This window comes from Anabrus simplex, chromosome X (assembly GCF_040414725.1).
Source record: "Anabrus simplex isolate iqAnaSimp1 chromosome X, ASM4041472v1, whole genome shotgun sequence".
In the NCBI taxonomy this organism is placed as follows: Eukaryota; Metazoa; Arthropoda; class Insecta; order Orthoptera; family Tettigoniidae; genus Anabrus; species Anabrus simplex.
Genome location: NC_090279.1, coordinates 166,163,485 through 166,185,516, shown reverse-complemented (window position 1 = coordinate 166,185,516; position 22,032 = coordinate 166,163,485). Strand labels below are relative to the sequence as shown.

Sequence of the window (22,032 nt, the reverse complement as noted above, 5' to 3'; positions counted from 1 at the left end):
GTTTCTAATGATTTGACGATGAGAGATATAGAACTAAACGAGGCCATAGAACTAGTAACAAATTGAGGGAAAAGAGGGAACGGTTCGCCATAGCACGACATGGTTTGCTGTATCAAACTTCCCGATTGAATGTAAGTGAATACGATGCGTCGCATGCTTATCGTTCCATTCTTTAAAAATTTCAGTTAAAGATGTCGGATTCTAAAACGTTGGCCCATGTGGTCACTGATGTCCTCGCGTGCTATGCTGATAGGCATGCTGGGATTGTAGGGACAAGAATAAAAAAAGTGGCTGTCCTCATGGCGGAGAAATGTTGTGTGTGTTTATTAATTGCTAAGCTTGAGGCACATCCTTGCGTATATAGAGTGTATTCTGTAGAGTGCCACAATAAAATGAAGAAAACGGCAGCGTACGAGGAGATTGCACGAGAAATATCTCAAGGAAGAGGCCATGTTGTATGTTTGTTGCCGTACAGTGACCTATAAGTAAACACTATCAGTGATGATCGATTTATATCGATCTTTGTATATTGTTATTTTTTTTTTTTTGCTAGTTGATTTACGTCGCACTGACACAGATGCAACGATGGGACAGGAAAGGGCTAGGAGTGGGAAGGAAGCGGCCGTGGCTTTAATTAATGTACAGCCCCAGCATTTGCCTGGTGTGAAAATGGGAAACCACGGAAAGCCATTTTTAGGGCTGCCGACAGTGGGGTTCGAACCTACTATCTCCCGAATACTGGATACTGGCCGCACATAAGCAACTGCAGCTATCGAGCTCGGTATATTATTATTATTATTATTATTATTATTATTATTATTATTATTATTATTATTATTATTATTATTATTATTATTATTATTACCGCGTTTTCGTGGAACACAGAGAGGTTAAAGAAGGTGTGGGCTTGAATGGGTCTATCTACAATATCAAAGATTCTTTTAAAACTTTGAAATAAAGGTTATATTTCTTTTCAGAATTTCAAACTTAACAAAACTTTTCACTTTGTGCAGTAACAATAATAATTTTGATTACAAGACTAGAAAACGCACAGATAGGCACTTGACAATGTTTGAGCTTCGAGATCTAAAGCTACGAGTTTACAACGTCCCTAATATGGTATTTAGATGGAAGAGGAGAGAAATCTCCCAAGACACAAATTATCCAGAGCACTCTGCTCCAAACGTTACAATTTAAGGCCTTCCAAAGGCTCCACTCACAGATACCAGAAGAGAGCTTACATGCTCTCCAAGTTTAATAAAGGAGCCTGGCTCCAAATTCCTTACAGCCTACTCAAGACAACATTACATAAAACTTTACAATCTTTGGCTTCTCTAGGCACAACCTACAATTTACAATACCATGTAGTTTACACAGGGGTATCTAGTACCCATACTACTGGGCCTATATGAAAAGAAGAACAGGATAATGTTACTGGCCCAAACACAAAATGTATGGTAGCGTACACTTGCACTCCTTCAAAACCCTACTTGGGCTCGTGGCCCGATGATGCAGAGGCTAATCCCAAGCTACTGAGGTGACTACAAAGAGAGGTTACTTAAGACTTTACAGGAAGGGAAACAGTTACAAAATTGTAGTCACCTCAAAATAAATTGAAGGGGAACTCGAGAGGGTAACGCACTCTCTATCCCCCAATTTACAGTTTAAGACTTTAGGAAATTTTTACATTAACCGAAAGAAAGTTTACATTTTAGAAAACCGGTGGTTATATAGTTAAAGATTAGTACGTTCCCCTCGGATAAGTTTGCGGAGATAACTACAGAGATAGAAAACTGGTGGCCATTACCTGGGCTGATGTTGTGCCTGGCGAAGAATATGGCACCCACCTCCTGTCTCAACACACACACTCTCAGAAATTCGACGATCTATAAGACAAGGTAGCTTGAAAAAGCCGCAGCTTATACACCCGAGGGGAGGTTTCGAGAAGGTTTTGAACTAAATCCGGACACACCCTCTCATTTTTATTGGCTGAATAGAAAGCTACAAGAAGGCTGTGATAGGCTGAAAAATAAATACAAAAATTAGATTCAAATGCTGGCGGGCTGAGAAGGAAGTGTTGCAAACCTTGAAATATCAAAATTAATGAATGTTGATTTAGTTACGAAAACCTATAAACACAAAACTTCTTTCAATCACTAATTCTTCCACCTTGCACCAGAGTGTATGACCTCAGTTTTTTTTTGTAAGGACACCTATGGAGAAATGTTCAGACTACTTGCTGTACACCAAAACAAAACAAATGAATCCAGTCAGTTTAGGAAACTTTAAAATAACACATTACTCAGTTATTCGGTGGTGACATCTTCTGATCAATGTCCCAACTTTATGCACTAGCTGTTTCAAGATTTGTATAAGAGATAGCTTTGCTTAAAGAGCTTCTTTTAAATGTGCGGGGTTGAGGCGTACCTTCCGGTACCATTATTATTATTATTATTATTATTATTATTATTATTATTATTATTATTATTATTATTATTATTATTATTATTATTATTATTATTATTATTATTATTATGGAATTCATCATATGTATTCGTGTAATAAGATATGAATTTCCATTCCATTGCTATCATTTTTATTCAATTAATGTGAGTAAATGCAATACAACATAACCTCTGTAAACGACGTTATGGTAGTTAATCCATTGCAAAAATTACGTTAAAGACAACCAAGTTAGTATTTTCCCCCATGTAAATTATAGCTTGTTGTGTTTTTCTATTACTTTTTAGGAATGTATCCCACTGCTAGTCCAGGAACCACAACTGCTATTTGCCTCTCCTCCATGCAAAAACAAAATGCTATCAAACCTTGCCAAATCTGTTCAAATCTTGTCAAACCTTCAGTAATGTTGAACAATCTTTGACAAGATTTGACATTTTTGTGTGTGTATCGAACTGAAAGAAAATTTAATGGTGTACAACAGGCATTAGTCTCATTTCCTGATACGAGGTCTGGCACTGCTAGTATTTGTGCCATGTATACTCAACTCGAGCCGGCTCCGTGGTGTAAGGGTAGCGTGCGTGCCTCTTACCCGTACGCCCCGGGTTCAATTCCCGTCCAGGTCATGGATTTTTACCTGGATCTGAGGACTGGTTCGAGATCCACTCAGCCTACGTGATTAGAAATGAGGAGCTATCTGACGGTGAGATAGCGGTCCCGGTCTAGAAAGCCAAGAATAACGGCCGAGAGGATTCGTCGTGCTGACCACACATCACCTCGTAACCTTCAGGCTTTCGGATTGAGCAGCGGTCATTTGGTAGGCCAAGTCTCTTCAGGGTTGTAGTGCCATAGGGTTTTACTGTTCTTTATACTCAACTCGATCTAATTACTGTTAGTTTATTTCAAGTACAGCACGGTTCAGGAAGCTAGATATTCCTTAATTAGGTTTAAAGTCACTTGAAAGATACATATGGTGTCAATTTAACGTAGAAGCGTTCTCTTTGTAAGTGAAATCTTCTACTCTCTCCCTTTAATACATGTCAATTCTGGTCTGATGGCAATTCAGTAATTGACAAGTGTATATGCCGTTTGATTTGCGGCTCTGTGATGAGTGGGCAGTATTTGCCTCATTCCACAAGCATAATAGTACATCATCAAATTACCGGCCTTCGCATCACTGAACAGCTAATTAGTCCGAATAGTAGTAATACACACACCTCCTTGCTCCTATTCACTGCGGGCTGCTTCCACTGGACGGTAATTAATTCTTTCTAATCAGTCAATTACATTTTCTTTCCCAAATTACTCCTTAATTCTTCACTGTTATTGCTAGATCCCGGATGTTAAGCAGTATTAGGTTACAATGTAAAGTAATTTGGTAATTACTAGGACTCGGCATTCGAGGAAAACTCCTTTCTTTCTCGAGTGTCGGAAGACGACGCCCACCATAATATAATGTATGTTCATTTCTGGGTCATTATAGACCAGAAATTGGTGGGTTCTATTTGTTCTTTTTTGCCTTTTACTGATGAGAGGGAAAATTAAAAGGAAAATGAAGCTAGCGCTTGAAGATAACCAGGGGTATCAGGTGAAAATTTGAAAGGAGACAATTTTGATATGAGTGTTTTTGAAGAGGAAGATCTCGAACATTTAACATATATTGATGAGGAGAGAAGTTTCTCAATGTTTCGCAAAGTACTGTCTGAAAACCGATTATTCTTTACACCTAAGAACCTGCAGATGATTGCCATCTGAGGTAAGGTTTCCGAATTCCACAATTTCTGTTACCCTAGTGTGGTTAAGCCAAATATGATTCCAGTTAGACTAATTTCAGTTTCTTTCTCCAGAATGTCGATTGCGGGTTCGCTGAATTCATCGGAGGTAGAAAAAATATTTCATTCTGAATTCTGCAAGTACTTTTTGTAACAAACAGGGAATTCCGGTTTTTTAAATTATGTTAGTCTAAAAATATATGCCGGCCCCACGGTGTAGGGGTAGCGTGGCTGCCTCTTACCCGGAGACCCGTGTCTAGAAAGCCAAGAATTACGGCCGAGAGGATCCGTCATGCTGACCACACGCCACCTCGTAATCTGTAAGGCTTCGGGCTGAGAACCGATTGCTTGCTAGGCCATTGCCCTTCTGGGCTGTTGCGCCATGAGTTTTTAAACATATATTCTCTGAATGAAGAAGTATTTCACTCATACAGTTTAGCACTTTTAAACACTGCATTCAGTCATTAAATATGTAATTAAAACTAAAATTCGAATGACTTTGGATCACGTGTTTACGTTTTTGCCAGTTTTAGGTTCATTGTTGGATATTTTAGGGCTATTTTAGGAAATTTATAGGTCTTCAACTTCCGAGCCCTAGTTATTAGGAAGTGTCGATCTACCCGCTCTTCTTTAATGTAGCAAGAGTAACATAAAATCCAGGGGTACTGATATACCATACCCCTAATATTTATGCAAACCTAATTGCATAACAAAGGCTCACGAGGCGCTCAGAAGAATAAAATTAAATTGGTCACAATTTTTGTTATACGGCTTGATGGTTTTTATGTGTTGACACCATTTTTTGTACCAAAGATCGTAAGGAATAGGCTGGATACATGAAGAGCATGGAACTTACAATAGGGAGGAATATGGCCAAACTTTATATATACTGTTGGCGTCAGAAAAGACATCCGACGGTACAACTGGACTTAATCCTGTTGTGTTGCTTACCCCAAGCAGCTTTAGAAAATACTGGGAAAATTATTCATTATAAAAGTCATATTCTAGAGCCCGGATTTGTATGCAGTAACAGGTTAGATTGCAAACTAATTTGGTCAGTAGGAAGTGTTGGCCACCCGCTCTTCCATAATGTATCAAGAGTAACATAAGTTGTAGAAGTTCAGATGGGCAACCCCTAATGTTTATGCACACACCGTAACATAGTCGTTGTGAAGGTAGACTGCATTTGCTACTGGCTTCAGTAAGTTTGCATTATAACCTATCAGTGCATAAAAATCCGGGCTCTACATAATGGCGTCTGCCTTCCGAAGAGAAATGGTGCCAGTCTTTCCAGTTGACACTGTTTAGGCGCATCTATGAGTATGGAGCTCCGCCTATGATGAATTTTAATTATGAAGACGGCATACCCATCCAGCCCTGAGCCTTCGGAATTAACCAATGAAGGTTTAAATCCCAGACCCTCTCTCTGAGAATCTGTGGTAAAGCCTTTCTTTACGTTGTTAAAATAACCTAAGATGAGATACAAATTTATAAAACAGTAGCACATACCTGCATAGGAACAGTTTACCTACTATTTATTATTAATAAACTATTCTCTCAGATATGTGCTAGTAATTTATAAATGTGTAACATACTGTCAGACATAAGAAATAATGTGAGTTTCAACTTGTTGATCTTGGCACTAATGGTACCTGTGGGGCACCAATTGTGAACGTAAACTTGCATTGTTAAGTGGCTGTTGACGTCGTGGTAATAAGCGCAGGACCTTCAGGTGAACGTGGATTTCTAACCACATGGATGTGGTACCTGTGGGGCACCAATTGTGAACGTAAACTTGCATTGTTAAGTGGCTGTTGACGTCGTGGTAATAAGCGCAGGACCTCCAGGTGAACGTGGATTTCTAACCACATGGATGTCAGCATGTCGAAAAGTCACTTATATTGACCAGAAATCAAACCACCACCGCCTTGATGAATAGACAATCGGACAATCACACACTACACTCTTTATTGTTACCAAGTAAAACTCTGACTGATTTAGCCATTTTAGAATGTTTGAAGTCTACATAAATAATATTCTGACTCATTGAATATTGAATTTTCACGACCGCATTGTAATCGAAAGCGACTTTCAACCTATTAGGTCGTGTTACGTACATTTAGTACGTGTTGAAAAGATGTTAAGTACAGAGCAAAAATGGCCAATCAGACACCAGTGGAATCCGAACCCACAACCCCCCCATTTCGCGTCGGTTCGGATCCCACTGGTGTCTGGTTGGCCATTTTTGTTCTGTACTTAACATCTCTTCAACACGTACTAAATGTACGTAACACGACCTAATAGGTTGAAAGTCGCTTTCAATTTTGACTCATCTTTGGTAGATCAAGCTGTAACTGTTTCCATAAATGTCATTGTAATTAACTAGTGCATCGTCCCAGATGAATAAAAACTCAATTCACCATTTCATTTTTATGACGAAACACACTTTAATGTTACGTTGCACCGCATCTGTCCCGTACCTTTGTCAGTGTCGTAGTGTATGTGACACGCATTAAATTCTGTGTGGTAACTGTGTGTGATGTATTTTATCGAGAATCACGCTAGCAGTTATTAACAGCGCTTTAATGAATTTCATCTCCGTTACTGCATATATCTCTATTTCATATGGTATAGTTTAGAAGATACGTCAGTGTTGAGCTAGTTAAGGTATATTTAATAAATTTGTTTTTTCTCTCCGTTAGTTTTTGATAAATGTAATTGGTCATCGGTGTAAATTTTCAGTGTCAAGGGTGAGAATATGGAAATGCTTTAGAGCCTGTGAACAGGAATTTTAATATAAAACAATATGTTAACATATATCTTCATTACAGACTCTTATGACTTTCAGCATTCAGTCTGAAAGCATCTGTGAATTTACTAAATGTCACCACAATCCTCTATTATTTGACTAGCTCTGCGGTGTATATCAAGTCCAAATTATTAGAAACTGAGTCTAGCCATCGCTTTCTTTGTCTCCCTCCTCTTTCCTTACCATCCATGACTATAATAATCGTATTGGCTTTACCTCCCACCAGATACTTTTACGGAATTTAGTCCCGAAGGATTTCGTTTAACGTACCAGTAAATCTATTGACACAAGGCTGGCGTATTTGAGCACTTTCAAATACCACCAGACTGGGCCAGGATAGAATCTACCAAGGACAGCGCCTCTGATCCACTCAACCCGGCCCTCTATGACTGAGTCCATTATTCGCCTAGGTAACCTATCTTCCTCCATTCACCTCACATGTCAGCATCACCAAAGGTGATTTATAGCGGGAGATTTTCTAATTCAGAATATCCAAAGCGAGAACGTCCAGACGTATGCAGTCGGAAACAAAAGTCAAGGTACACTTCAAAATTTCATGTGAGTGTAATCAAAACAGAAAATTTTACTTATCTCCACTTACGAAATAAAATGATAGACTTGTTGGTACTTTATGGCATTAATAACAAAGTGTGAAACTAAAGTCACACACCGTTCATTTCTGAAACGAAACAAATGTTCATGAACAAAGGTGAACATATAATAACAATATTTTCACCCTCATATCAGGTTCAATACGTTTTGCAACTTCCAAATGCAGAGGTGTCGATTCCACTGGGTTTTTTAAGACTTCTGGTGGAAATTTCTTCCATTCTGTTCCTATGGAGAGCTTCAAATCTTTCTTCTTCTGGATGGAATATTTCCTAATCCTCCTACAGAGTTCTCCCCAAAGATGTTCAATATGGTTAATGTCGGGGTTGGGAGGTGGACGAAATTGCTAGGGAACATTCTGAAGCACGCATTGTTTCACAATTTCAACAGTATGTTTAGGGCTGGTGTTTTGTTGAATGACCCTGTCATTTCTCAGTCCCAGTTTTTCAACACATATTTTCCTCTAATATACAGATACTTCCATGTATCCACTTCATTTCCAATAAACACTAATTTGTCTAGCCCAGCAACCCCAAACAAGAATGCTCCCACCACCATGTTTCACAAATGGAACAAGATCTGGAAGCGTTCGTTAGGTGTTCTCCATACATTCTGCTTTCTCTCACACTGAAATAAAGTACAGAAGTATTTACTGTTTGGTAGGACGTCACAGGTGCAATTCCAAACAATCAGCAATAATTGTCAAAACATTTATGGAATAAGCGGGCATATGAACACACTTGATTCCGACTGTATGCCTAATGTCAGCATACGTCCATCTTCTTTCTACTTTCAATTGATTTGTGGAAGTTGAACGTGTATTTTCAGAATTGTTACATTTTTTAAGTGTTGCATGGCAGTCCATCTAGGTTGACAAATGAAGGCATGGGAGGGCCTGTATGTTTTAATGTAACACTTGCATTCAATCAAGAATCATAAAAACAAGCTGTATTGTAAGTGTGCGTGTGTACAAAGGATTCGCTGCAATTCCACATGCATCACTGGTTCCCACATGAGTAATATCATAATGCAGGAGTGTACGAATAAGAATATTTATGCTCGACGATGCCTAAATATAAATATTTATGCCAGAAAAAACTATGCTCATTATAGTTCAAGTTTCATTATGATACAGGTTCTCCACCAATCAGAGTTCAGATTTTCATTATGATACAGGTTCTCCACCAATCAGAATTCAGATTTTCATTATGGTACAACTGTTCGACCAATTAGGTAAGGATAGCTTCGCACTTGTTTCCAAAATCAAACACATCGGACACACATATTAACATCAATGCACCTTCTAATTCCAATATTCCACAACCACACGGCACATTCCCGCAAATTCACTTCACCAACAATAAACAATTTTTATTTGAAATAAAGCTAGGTTTTGATAACATTCTATCAAAGTTTGAAAACATATGACATTGTCAAGGTCTCTGATCCACTCACGGAAAATCAATAACCCAGCGCATGCGCTCTGTTCAATAAACTCAACTGTCCAGCGACACCTCGACAGAAATTTATGAATATTTAAAAAATAGAGTTATAATTATCGTCGAGCATAAACCGTCAAATGTAACTCGCCTATAATTGCAATAATTAAGACACTCGTATGGAAATTATAAAACTCGCTTCACTCGTATTATAAACAAACTCTTGTCTTAATTATTGCAATTATAGGCTTGTTGTATAATGTTCTATTATGAAATCCATCCTTCGATAATGTAGGAAACAAAGTTTTCAATTTACTTACTATCAGCGAAACTTTTATTGATACCGTACTTCGACTCCCTAGTGTTGAATCGGTAGACATCGTTAATCTTCGAGATTCGTATTGGCAATCTCTGATACAAAAAATATGAATTGATTACGCATCGCCGGGAGACATATGGCTGTATAATTGCAACACTTTAAATACTCTTGTTATTTACACAGCGAAGTCAAAATATAGGTTAAGCTTGAACACGAGTGAGGAAAATCAAAGTACATCACACGAACAACCTGGAAGTCCTACACGGAAAGGTCGGTTTAGAAAATTCATATCGATCGATCATACTATCGATTCAATTCAGATTTTATTTCCATTCAGTTGGCAGTATTACTGGAACCGTTGCAGCTCCCTCCTTACCACTCACCCCCGTAAAAATAAGTGGACCGAGCTCGATAGCTGCAGTCGTTTAAGTGCGGCCAGTATCCAGTATTCGGGAGATAGTAGGTTCGAACCCCACTGTCGGCAGCCCTGAAAATGGTTTTCCTTGGTTTCCCATTTTCACACCAGGCAAATGCTGGGGCTGTACCTTAATTAAGGCCACGGCCGCTTCCTTCCCACTCCTAGCCCTTTCCTGTCCCATCGTCGCCATAAGACCTATCTGTGTCGGTGCGACGTAAAGCAAATAGCAAATAATAATAATAATAATAATAATAATAATAATAATAATAATAATAATAATAATAATAATAAGTGTCTTTAAAAGTTTTGCGGATAGAAATGAAAGTTCGAAAACATGCCCGAATGAAATGTACATTCTGTCATTGAACATGTACGCAGTAGGATATTTATACAGTACTAGTACATAAGACTGTAATCTTCTTCTTTATCTGCTTACCCTCCAGGGTTGGTTTCTCCCTCGGACTCACCTCTACTGCCTCAAGGGCAGTGTCATGGAGCGGGAGACATTGGGTCGGGGGATAAAACTGGGGAGTAGGACCAGTACCTGCTATGCTGAACAGGGACCTTGGTGGGGGATGGGAAGATTGGTATGAAGAAACAAGGAAGTGGGAAGGAAGCAGCCGTGGCCTTAAATTAGGTTCCATCCCGGCATTTACTTGGAGGTGAAGTGAAAAACCACGGAAAACCACTTCCAGAATGGCTGAGGTGGGAATCGAACATACCTCTACTCATTTGACCTCCCGTGGCTGAGTGGACCCCGTTAGAGCCCTCGTACCACTTTTCAAATTTCGTGGCAGAGCCGGGAATCGAACCCGGACGCTCAGGGGTGGCAGCTTATCACACTATCCATTAATATGTCTCATGAATAAAAGTTGCACTTTTCAGGCTTTATAAAGCATTCGAATATGATCTAAACGGGTATTGTAGTATTTCCTTACAAACCACATTGAATGCAGTTGTAGCTCGGAGTTGTACTTCGATGTCTATGGATCTGTGTACTCTTGAGAAAGCTACTTACAACTGTGCAAAACGAATCACGGTCAACAGCGTCGTGTGCCCTCACTCCACTCCACTGCGGAGAGGTTTGGAACTTAATCCAGGCTTTTGGCACGCAATCTAGTGATTAGAAATTCTTTAACACCACCTCCTCAACGCTGCCGACCGATGGTAAAAATATTTTCAACGAATGGGACTCGAAACGACTAACCACGCCTTTGAACGTAAAGTGCTAGGAAAGAAAGGAAGAGAAGAATGGTTGCAGCAACAAGGCTTAGCCTTTAGTGGATGATGATGATCAATGCCTGTGCATTTTTGAAATCTGGACAATGTCACTTTGCGTGTATACCCCTGATATATTTCCCAATCTTACTCTTTATTTATTTTTGACGTGGCTCCAATGCTTTTTGATGACGATAAAAAGAACAGCAAAGGTAGTAGCAAGGTAGTAACCGTGAAATTAATTAATGTTCATTATGTGCTTAATAGCATTTTTAATTTAGCTGTCATGCCTTAACTTTTTGTAATATTGTACCTGTATTCTGTTGACTAGAAATTTCGAATTCTCACTAGATAGGTTTCTAAAATGAAATTTCTTGTAGTGATCTATTTTAACTATGTAACAAGAATCAGACGTCTGATAAAATTAATAATATATATTGTTTAGGTAACTGGCAAGAAAGAAACAAATTCAAATCATTTATTTTACCTTTCAAGACTTTGTAAAAGTTTCGTTTCAGCTCTTGTCAGTTTTCCAAGCAACTGAGTTTTTATGTTATGCTTTATTTCTCTAAAGTCCTTGAAGGGCCATGGCCTACCAAGCGACCGCTGCTCAGCCTGAAGGCCTGCAGATTACGAGGTGTCGTGTGGCCAGCAAGACGAATCTTCTCGGTTGTTATTCTTGGCTTTCGAGACCGGGACCGCTATCTCACCGTCAGATAGCTCCTCTATTCTAATCACGTAGACTGAGTGGACCTGAAACCAGCCCTCAGGTCCAGGTAAAAATCCCTGACCTGGTCGGGAATCGAACCCGGCGCCTCCGGGTAAGAGGCAAGCACGCTACCCCTACACCGCTTATTTCTGTATAACGAGTATTAATTTGAAATGTCCAATTCGATCTCCCTACACAAAATAAGTCTGGAAATGTATTACATATCGATTGACTGAAAATCCCTAATTACTTCATTACCTCTTGTTATAGTATTAGTTAAATGTATAGAATTTACTTGAATGAATTTAACAATCCGCCTCTGTGGTGTAGTGGTTAGCGTGATTAGCTGCCACCCCCGGAGGTCCGGGTTCGATTCCCGGCTCTGCCACAAAATTTGAAAAGTGGTACGAGGGCTGGAACGGGGTCCACTCAGCCTCGGGAGGTCAACTGAGTAGAGGTGGGTTCGATTCCCACCTCAGTCATCCTGGAAGTGGTTTTCCGTGGTTTCCCACTTCTCCTCCAGGCGAATGCCGGGATGGTACCTAACTTAAGGCCACGGCCGTTTCCTTCCCTCTTCCTTGCCTATCCCTTCCAATCTTCCCATCCCTCCACAAGGCCCCTGTTCAGCATAGCAGGTGAGGCCGCCTGGGCGAGGTACTGGTCATTCTCCCCAGTTGTATCCCCCGACCAAGAGTCTGAAGCTCCAGGACACTGCCCTTGAGGCGGTAGAGGTGGGATCCTTCGCTGAGTCCGAGGGAAAAGCCGAACCTGGAGGGTAAACAGATGATGATGATGATGATGAATTTAACAATGCATTCAAAGGGATCAATTTCCCATAAAAATTGTCTTCATATTGACACACATACAATGGAATGTTGACAAAATTATTGCCGGGCTGAGTGGCTCAGACGGTTAAGGCGCTGGCCTTCTGTCTCCAACTTGGTAGGTTCGATCCTGGCTCAGTCCGGTGCTCAAATACGTCAGCCTCGTGTCGGTAGATTTACTGCCACGTAAAAGAACTCCTGCCGGACTAAATTCCGGCACCTCGGCGTCTCCGAAAACCGTAAAAGAGTAGCTAGTGGGACGTAAAACAAATAACATTATTATTGTTATGAAAAAATTATTTTCATACTCACCTTCCCAATATCTGTTGGAGATATGATTTTCCAAACGATCTTTAATTATCACACGACAATGTCTTGGGAGAACGGCATGAGTTGCCTCTAATCTATCCACCGATTTTGTACTTCTTGTCTGGACATTCAAACGAAATTTCATACCCCTAGCAGGGTATAAAATGATCCGAAACATTCCGAAACACTTCATCACATGCATGTCCACTGGGCGAGTTGGCCATGCGGTTAGGGCTGTGCAGCTGTGAGCTTGCATCCCTGAAAACGACTTTCCGTGGTTTCCCGTTTTCACACCAGACAAATGCTTGGCCACTTATTTCCCACTTCTAGGCCATTCGTATCCCTTCGTCGCCATTAGGCCATCTGCGTAGGAGCTACGTAAAGCCGATTGTAAAAGTAAAGTGAAAAAGAATAGTGCATGTCCACACCAGATCGTGCAAATCAAACTCAAAATCTTACACCAATCCTAATTGTCTGTAGAAGACAGTTCTCTTGTCCACACAACAGTATGGTTCCCAATAAATCGATAACTCAATATTCTCTTCTATCTAAATAAGAATCCTAAGGAGAACTCTTAAATTTTCAAACAGTTGGTTTGTTATATTCCAATGTCCGTGTTGATGAACTCTAGCTGCTTCGAGTAAAACTATAATCACATGTCTGCGTAATAGGGGGTTAAGGGTATTCAAGTATCTACACATTTCTACACCTTATTATTTAAATAATTTCAATACATAAAGAAAACACATCTATAATGTTGATCAAATTATTGTATTTCATGATACAAGTGTCACTTAAATGCTTTGTTTCTCAAGAACTGCTTTTATTTCTTATGTTTTTTTTTATTCGGACGGACTTACAAAGTCCAAGAACAAACATTTTCTAAAATCAATTGGAATTATGAAGCAATCTCGAATAATCTTCTGACGTACATGTTCATACTTTGTAAGTAGCCTCTTATAACGAGATAGTAGCGTAGCAGGATCGACTGACAGGGAGGTGGGGTTATAGCTACTAAATGATGATCAAACATAATGAAGTTGCTTGTGCGCATGCTCGAGTGTCCTAAGGATACTGATACAAGTGAATGATGTCGCTATTCAGACTGCTATACCCGTACATTATAAAATACTAGTTGTAGTACCTGGCGTTGCCCGAATAGTTTCTGAATATTTACCTTTAAGATTTGCATTACCAGTTAGTTATGTGTGATGTGAATTTTTATAGAATTCCTTTTTGACTTGCAGATTGATATGTTACGATCTATTATGTAGTTTTAGAATTATTTAGATGTGTTTGATTTCAAGTTTTAGATTATTTAATTTTCGAGTAAAACTTCGTCATTATGAAAGCTCGAATCGACTGGGAGGTATTTGATCCTGTCAAGAATTAATAAGTGATAACTATATATATTTAGCCGTCGCACTGTAGATACGATGTACAGGATTTCAACTGTCAATGAGACTGCCCCCTCTCCCCCCACCCCTAAGAGATAGAAAATCTGGATTGTCACCATTCATTTCAGTGGTCCAGAAAACTGTAGATTCTACATTGTTTTCGATTATTTCTATATCTCACTCCCCCCTCAGCCACACCCCAACGGGGAATGAACATGAACTTTAAGAAATTCGGAGTGTCACTATTCATTTCAGCGACCACGAAAACTATGGATTCGATAATATTCTAGATTATTTTTATACCACCCCTCTCGCCCGCTGCCCATAAGGGTGCTAGGCGTGTCTTACCCCCACGCGGTTTGTCTCCTGATACTAATTGATAAGTGTACCAAATTTTGTGAAATTGCTCCAGTGGTTTAGGAGGAGATGTGTCATTTACACACCCACACGCACACACACGCGCGCACACATACATCAATTTTATATATAGGAAGAAGAAGAAGATACGATTTTTATATATAGTTTTTCGATTATTTTTATATCTCACCCCCTTCGCCCCCGCTTGGACTTGCAAAAAATCCGGAGTATTACTATTCATATCAGAGACCCTGAAATCTATGGATGCGAAACTGTTTTTAATTATTTCTATATCTCACCCCCTTCACTCCCCACCTAAATGGGGACTGAACTTGGACATTAAAAAATTCTGGAGTATTACTTTTCAACTCAGCGACCCTGAAAACTATGAATTCGACACTATTCCCGATTATTTTTAAAACTACCCCCCTGACCCCTCTCCCTTAAGGGCGCTAGGGATGGCTTACCCCCACAGTGCTCGTCTCCCAATAGTAAGTAATACGTGTACCAAGTTTGGTAGAAATTGCTCCCGTGGTTTAGGACATGTGTCATTTACACACACACATACATCCATTTTTATACATAGTAAGATTACATCATAGTGAATAGTTTTATGGCGAACAGTATGTTCCGATTACAATCTAAAATCCAAGTTTCGAGGCTTCACATAAAATAGATTCAAGAGATCTATTTTGTATCTATGAAAATCCAAGAGACGACCTATTGAGTCAATTTTCACTTTCTGTTTATTTTTGTAAAAATCCCATGGGGGATACTAACCCCCAGTAATCCTCCCTCGGTTACACCCCTGTAATTAGATTATTCGCTGTATTATCAACATAATATTATTCGCATTGATACTGTAAAGTTGAAACACCTTACATCCTTTTCTGTCCTCTATTATTATCATCAGAATTATAACTTAAATTTATGAATAACTAGTCGACGATTTGGTCATGTAGGTGGTCTACATTCCAGAAGAAATCTTCCCAATCGTCCGATAACCTTATTCCCAAGGTATTGGAAGAACGTAGGAAAATTTGAATGATTTGTAACACTAATTTCGTAGTTAATTTCGTATTCCTTATTTTTTTAGATATCTCTTATGTGTGTCCATCTAATTTCTATGGGAGTGTATTTGCAAAAGTGCGAATTTGAAGAATCAGCAAAAGGTTTTATTATATTATCTACAACTTAAGTTTTGAATAACAGCCTGTACACCATACGCATTTAATTACCCACTTTTTGACAACACACGCGCAATTCAACTTAAACTAAATATCAGTAGGAAAGTGGAATAGAAATATGGTCATCGTAGCGAGATGAAGGAAGCACCTACTGTACATTTTATCTGTTTTCAATCTTCCCGTAGTGGTGCTCCGAGGATGGTTAAATCATGCCCCTCTTTCTCATATATGTCCCATTAAAAGCGGAAGCTTTTAAATATTTGGCCTGAAGAAACCATAAAATCGACAACCGATGTCTAACTATATGGTACTGTTGACTTCGAAATTCTACGAGTGGTTACTGAATATTATATTGTTTCTAAAATTATTTTAGAATTTTTAATTTTAGAGCTCTGTTATACTATAGTGCATAGTTTTCAAATCATGAGAATGGAAATTAATAATATTCTGATTCCTATGTGTAGAATTTTAAAACAATCGAATTCATATTTGTCAAAAATGGATGTAATGAGATGTTGTTGAAATGCTGCAGGACGAAGAGCAACCAGAGGTGGATGAAACTCCGCACTACTGTGCAACTCTCCGGTGCAATCAGCTCGACCATCCAGAAGAAACCTCCTCTAAAGAGGGAAGATTCCTTCCTGAAGCGCTTCTCCACTCGACAGATTCCCGAGACGCAGGTAGGTCTCTAAAATGTATTTTTACTAGGCTGGTAAAATTTTGCAAAAGATCTGTGTAGGTACGGTATATCTTTAAACACAGAATGTAAAATTCCTTTGACAAAGGTATTTCATGAGATTTGTATGTTGAACTACGAGTATTAATTTGTTTAACATTTATAGTAAAGCATATCTTCTTCACTGCTATATTCGAATGGCACATTAATTTCATAACTGAAGCACCTTCAGATGTATGATTATTTATTCCGTTTTTTAGGATAAGCTGCTTATTGGACATTACATATTAGGGAATTTAAAACATCGCTCAATCATTACAAAACTGAGTCCAACAATCGCCACCACAGTCTCCCTGTACTTCGCGTGCCCTCTAGGGTCGAGTCAATAATTCTCCTAGACAACCTATCCTCGTCCATTCGCCTCACATGACCCCACCACCGAAGTCTGTTTATGTGTACAGCCTCATTCATCGAAATTATTCTTAACCTAGGCTTTATTTCCTCACTTCGCCTACTTTAATGTATTACTCAATGAAATTGCTTGAATCCATGAATCCATCCAGCTTTCACTCAGCGCACAGTGTTTTAAAACGGATCAATGTAAATCCAGTTTCGCTAATGCCACAGTGTGTATTGATATTCATCCACCACTGTGCCCCTATCAGTCACAATAGTCTTGTAGCGAGCTGTCTACCTGAGGAGCTTTTCTTGCACTATAAAACATAACTGTCTATTCCTGTAGTAATTTTTTTTAATTAACCCATACTGAAAATGCACATCTAGCAGCCCCTCTCTGGTATGAAATCATACTGGTTTTCATCCTACTTACTCTCCACAGTTGATTATACCCTCCTTTCCAAAATACCTGTGAACGCCATCTCCACTATACCGGATGGTTCACCAGCCCCTTATCTTTTACGGAGGTAGGTAACCCAACTAACGCGTATATCACAGTCATGTAAAAAAACATTACTAGCTGCTTCTTTATGGCCGACTCGTAGGCTGAATAGTCAGCGTACTGGCCTTCGGTTCAGAGGGTCCCGGGTTCAATTCCCGGCCGGGTCAGGAATTTTAACTTTCATTGGTTAATTCCAATGGCCCGGGGGCTCGGTGTTTGTGCTGTCCCCAACATTCCTGCGACTCACACACCACACATAATACTATCCTCCACCACAATAACACGCAGTTACCTACACATGGCAGATGCCGCCCACCCTCATCGGGGGGTCTGCCTTACAAGGGCTGCACTCGGCTAGAAATAGCCACACGAAATTATTTTATGGCCTTAGTACAATTATGCCGAGTATGGTAGAAATCACTAGCGTCGGTGTTATTTATATTACTTAAACTGGAATGAATAAAGCCAGGAATTTTTATGCACTAACAGGTTAGATTGCAAACTAATTTGGTTAGTTGGAAGTGTCGGCCACCCGCTCTTCCATAATGTAGCAAGAGTAACATAAATTACGGGGTTTCTGATGGGCCGTACCCCTAATGTTTATGCAAGCACCGCAACATAGTCGTTGTGAAGATAGACTATATTTGTTACTCGCTTCAGTAAGTTTGCATTCTAACCTATCAATGCATAAAAATCCGGGCTCTAATAATGAATGTGTAAAACGATCACAGCTGCGAATAACACTACCTTAAGTTTTGACAGCTAGAGACTATAAGAACTACAACGTGCTAACCATGCACTACGGTTCGCGGTAGCTAAGGTGGTTAAATCACGCATCACTGCTCTAGCATCAGCCAAGCTGTTTACTATTAGGTTCGACTCACAGAGTGGAACATGTTCTTCTTCGATCAACCCCGTTTACGGTAACTGCAATATTGCCACATATCAACCTGTTCCTTTCTTTCTTTCTTTCTTTCTTTCTTTCTTTCTTTCTTTCTTTCTTAATCTGTTTACCCTCCAGGGTTGGTTTCTCCCTCGGACTCAGCGAGGGATCCCACCGCTATCGCCTCAAGAGCAGTGTCATAGAGCGTGAGATTCTGAGTCTGGGGATACAGCTGTGGAGGAGGACCAGTACCTCCTCAAGTGGCCTCACCTGGTACGATGAACAGGGGCCTTGTTGAGGGATGGGAATATTGAAAGGGACAGACAAGGAAGAGAGAAGGAAGCGCCCGTGGTATAAAGTTAGATACCATCCCAGTATTTGCCTGGAGGAGAAGTGCGAAACCACGGAAAACCAATTCTCGGGTGGCGGAGGTGTGTATGGAACCCCCTTCTACTCAGTTGACCTCCCGAGGCTGAGTGAACTCCGTTCCAGTCCTCGTACCGCGTTTCAAATTTTATGGAATCGAATGCGGGCCGTCCGAATCTGTGGTGTAGAGGTTAGTGTGATTAGCTGCCACCCCAGAGACCGGGGTTCGATTCCCGGCTCTGCCACGAAATTTGAAAAGTGATACGAGGGCTGGAACGGGGTTCACTCAGCCTCGGGAGGTCAACTGAGTAGAGGGGGTTCGATTCCCTCCTCAGCCATCCTAGAAGTGGTTTTCAGTGGTTACCCTCTTCTCCTCCAGGCAAATGCCGGGATGGTACCTAACTTAAGGCCACGGCCGCTTCCTTTCCTCTTCCTTGTCTATCCCTTCCAAACTTCCCATCCCCACACAAGTCCCCTGTTCAGCATAGCAGGTGAGGCCACCTGGGCGAGGTACTGGCCATCCTCCCCAGTTGTATCCCCAGACCCAGAGTCTGAAGCTCCAGGACACTGCCCTTGAGACGGTAGAGGTGGAATACCTCACTGAGTCCGAGGGAAAAACCGACCCCGGAAGAAAAACAGATTACGAACGAACGAACGAATCCGGGCCTCCGGGGGCAGCTAATCACACTAACCACTACACCACAGAGGCAGACACCCCATAAAACCAATAGCAAATAAATATTGATTATTGTATCCCCGCTAAAATGGAGCACCTCTGTCGTTCAAAATCTTTTCCTGGTGTGGATTCGAACCACTATGCTCCCGAAACACACCTGGCGCTCCGGCCTTTAACGGATTCAGCCACTAAGTCAACATACATCATGCTTGCTCGAGGTTTTATAGTTAAGTATGCCCGATCCACCTCGAAAGTTAATATCCGTTTCAAAATCTTCAATGCACCGAGCTCGATAGCTGCAGTCACTTATATGCGGCCAGTATCCAGTATTCGGGAGATAGTAGGTTCGAACCCCACTGTCGGCAGCCCCGAAAATGGTTTTCCGTGGTTTCCAAATTTCACACCAGGCAAATGCTAGGGCTGTACCTTAATTAAGGCCACGGCCGCTTCTTTCCCCCTCCTTGCTCTTTCCTATCGCATCGTCGCCATAAGACGTATCTGTGTCGGTGCGACATAAAGCAAGTAGCAAAAAAAAAAAAAAAAAAAAAATGTTCAATGATTGTTTACAGTGTTCAGTTAACTTCCTTACATTACAGAGAACGTGGTATAACATATTAATTCGGTCGTATTACGGCTTCTTGTGTTATTTTAAGGCGTAATAAATCACATATTTGCAGAATGATGCTTGGCGTGGAAATGTGCATAGTAGTTTTTCATTTCCTAGATCCAGGGATCAATTTACAGTGATGACACACAGGTAGGGGAGAGCCTTATCGATCATAAAGAGAAATTACAAGTTATTTTGTGTTCATAAAACTAAATTTCAAGATTCTTTAGTTTGAACGCGTTATTTGGGTTGCCTATGTCAGATAAAATAAGGGGCTGGAGAATTACCCGGTATATTATTTCTTTTCTTATAGATAGGTTAATTTACTGCCTTCACCCAATCAAAATGCAATTTACTCACATTCCATGCTCATCCTACTAAAATATGAAGCCCTTGCATCCCTAACTTCCCATTACATTTAACAATTTCAACTCTGATTAAATTTATTCTGGTTGCTTTGTGATAATGAAATGTATTTTCCATCCTTCCTAATTCCTCAGCCAAATGACAGAATGCAGAGTGAAAAGATTTTAACCGTGCTGAGGGATTATTGGGATTAATTGTAGATAATTAAAAGCAATCAATGTTGACAGTAGAGCTACAGTGAGTTCTCAGTTCAAGGTACTTACTTGAGCTATACAAGGTAATATTTCGCCTTTGGTGTTCATACTGTACATGAATCATCTACTGAATGGTGTAAAGCGGCAGGAAGTGATTCAGTTAGGTGGAAATGTATTAATCAGTTTGACCTATACGGACGACTTGGTCTTAATGGCAGACTGTGTGCCTGAAACAGGTGCAGTGAATATTATACGTATATGCGCACGAAGACCTTCTGTAGTTTTCGCGTTGTATTCCTGTACGTTCTGTTCCACTGTTTCCCAGGATTAATGTCACCCTATGCCACCCTATCCTGTGCTAAACTTTTCATTTTTACGTAACTACTCCATCCTACATCTGCTCTAATCTGCTTGTCATATTCAAACCTTGGTCTACCCCTACCGTTCTTACCACCTACACTTCCTTCAAAAACCAACTGCTCAAGTCATGGGTGTCTTAAGATGTGTCCTATCATTCTATCTCTTCTTCTTGTCACATTTAGCCAAATCGATCTCCTCTCACCAATTCGATTCAGTATCTCTTCATTCGTCATTCGATCTATCCATCTTACCTTCAGCATTCTTCTGTAACACCACATTTCAAAAGCTTCTATTCTCTTTCTTTCTCAGCTAGTTATCGTCCATGTTTTGCTTCCATACAATGCCACGCTCCACACGAAAGTCTTCAAAAACATCTTTCTAATTCCTATATCAATGTTTGAAGCGAGCAAATTTCTTTTCTTGTGCTTGTCTGCATTTTATGTCCTCCTTACTTCTGCCATCGTTTGTTATTTTACTACCCAAGGAACAATATTCATCTACTTCCTTTAAGACTTCATTTCCTAATCTAATATATCCTTCATCACCTGCCTTCGTTCGGCTGCACTCCATTACTTTTATTTTGGACTTATTTATTTTCATCTTGTACTCCTTACCCAATACTTCGTCCATACCATTCAGCACCTTCTCGAGATCTTCTGCAGTCTCAGATAAAATAACAATATAATCGGCAAATCTCAAGGTTTTGATTTCCTCTCCTTGGATTGAGATTCCCTTTCCAAATTTCTCTTTGATATCCTTTACTGCCTGTTCTATGTAAACATTGAAAAGGAGGGGGGACAAACTGCAGCCTTGCCTCACTCCTTTCTGGATTGCTGTTTCTTTTTTCAAAGCCCTCTATTCTTATCACTGCAGACTGATTTTTATACAGATTGTATAAAATTCTTCGTTCTCGGTATCTGATCCCAATCACCTTCAGAATCGTAAATTGCTTCCTCTACGTGTGAAGAATGTGCCCTAAAAGTTGGGACATAACATATTATTACACTGTGTATTTATATCCTCTATTATTCCACAAAATTTGCAACATTATCACGGATACGCCCTGTATACAGATGAATTGCACAGCATCACCTGTTAGCAGTTACAATTTGTACCGTGCTTTACCCATCTTTCCATAGAAGATTCCAGTTTCAGACACACATAGAAACTGACATCTCT

At 40.0% G+C, this 22,032-nt stretch overlaps 1 protein-coding gene across 1 annotated transcript in view; it reads left to right on the top strand.

The window, feature by feature from the left end:
- Positions 1–22,032, top strand: part of LOC136886748 (uncharacterized) — a 595,319-nt gene that overhangs the window by 159,733 nt on the left and 413,554 nt on the right. The window contains exon 4 of the mRNA XM_068230940.1: positions 16,360–16,507. Within this exon, the coding sequence (XP_068087041.1) occupies positions 16,360–16,507 (148 nt within the window). The remainder of the gene's footprint in view (positions 1–16,359; positions 16,508–22,032) is intronic.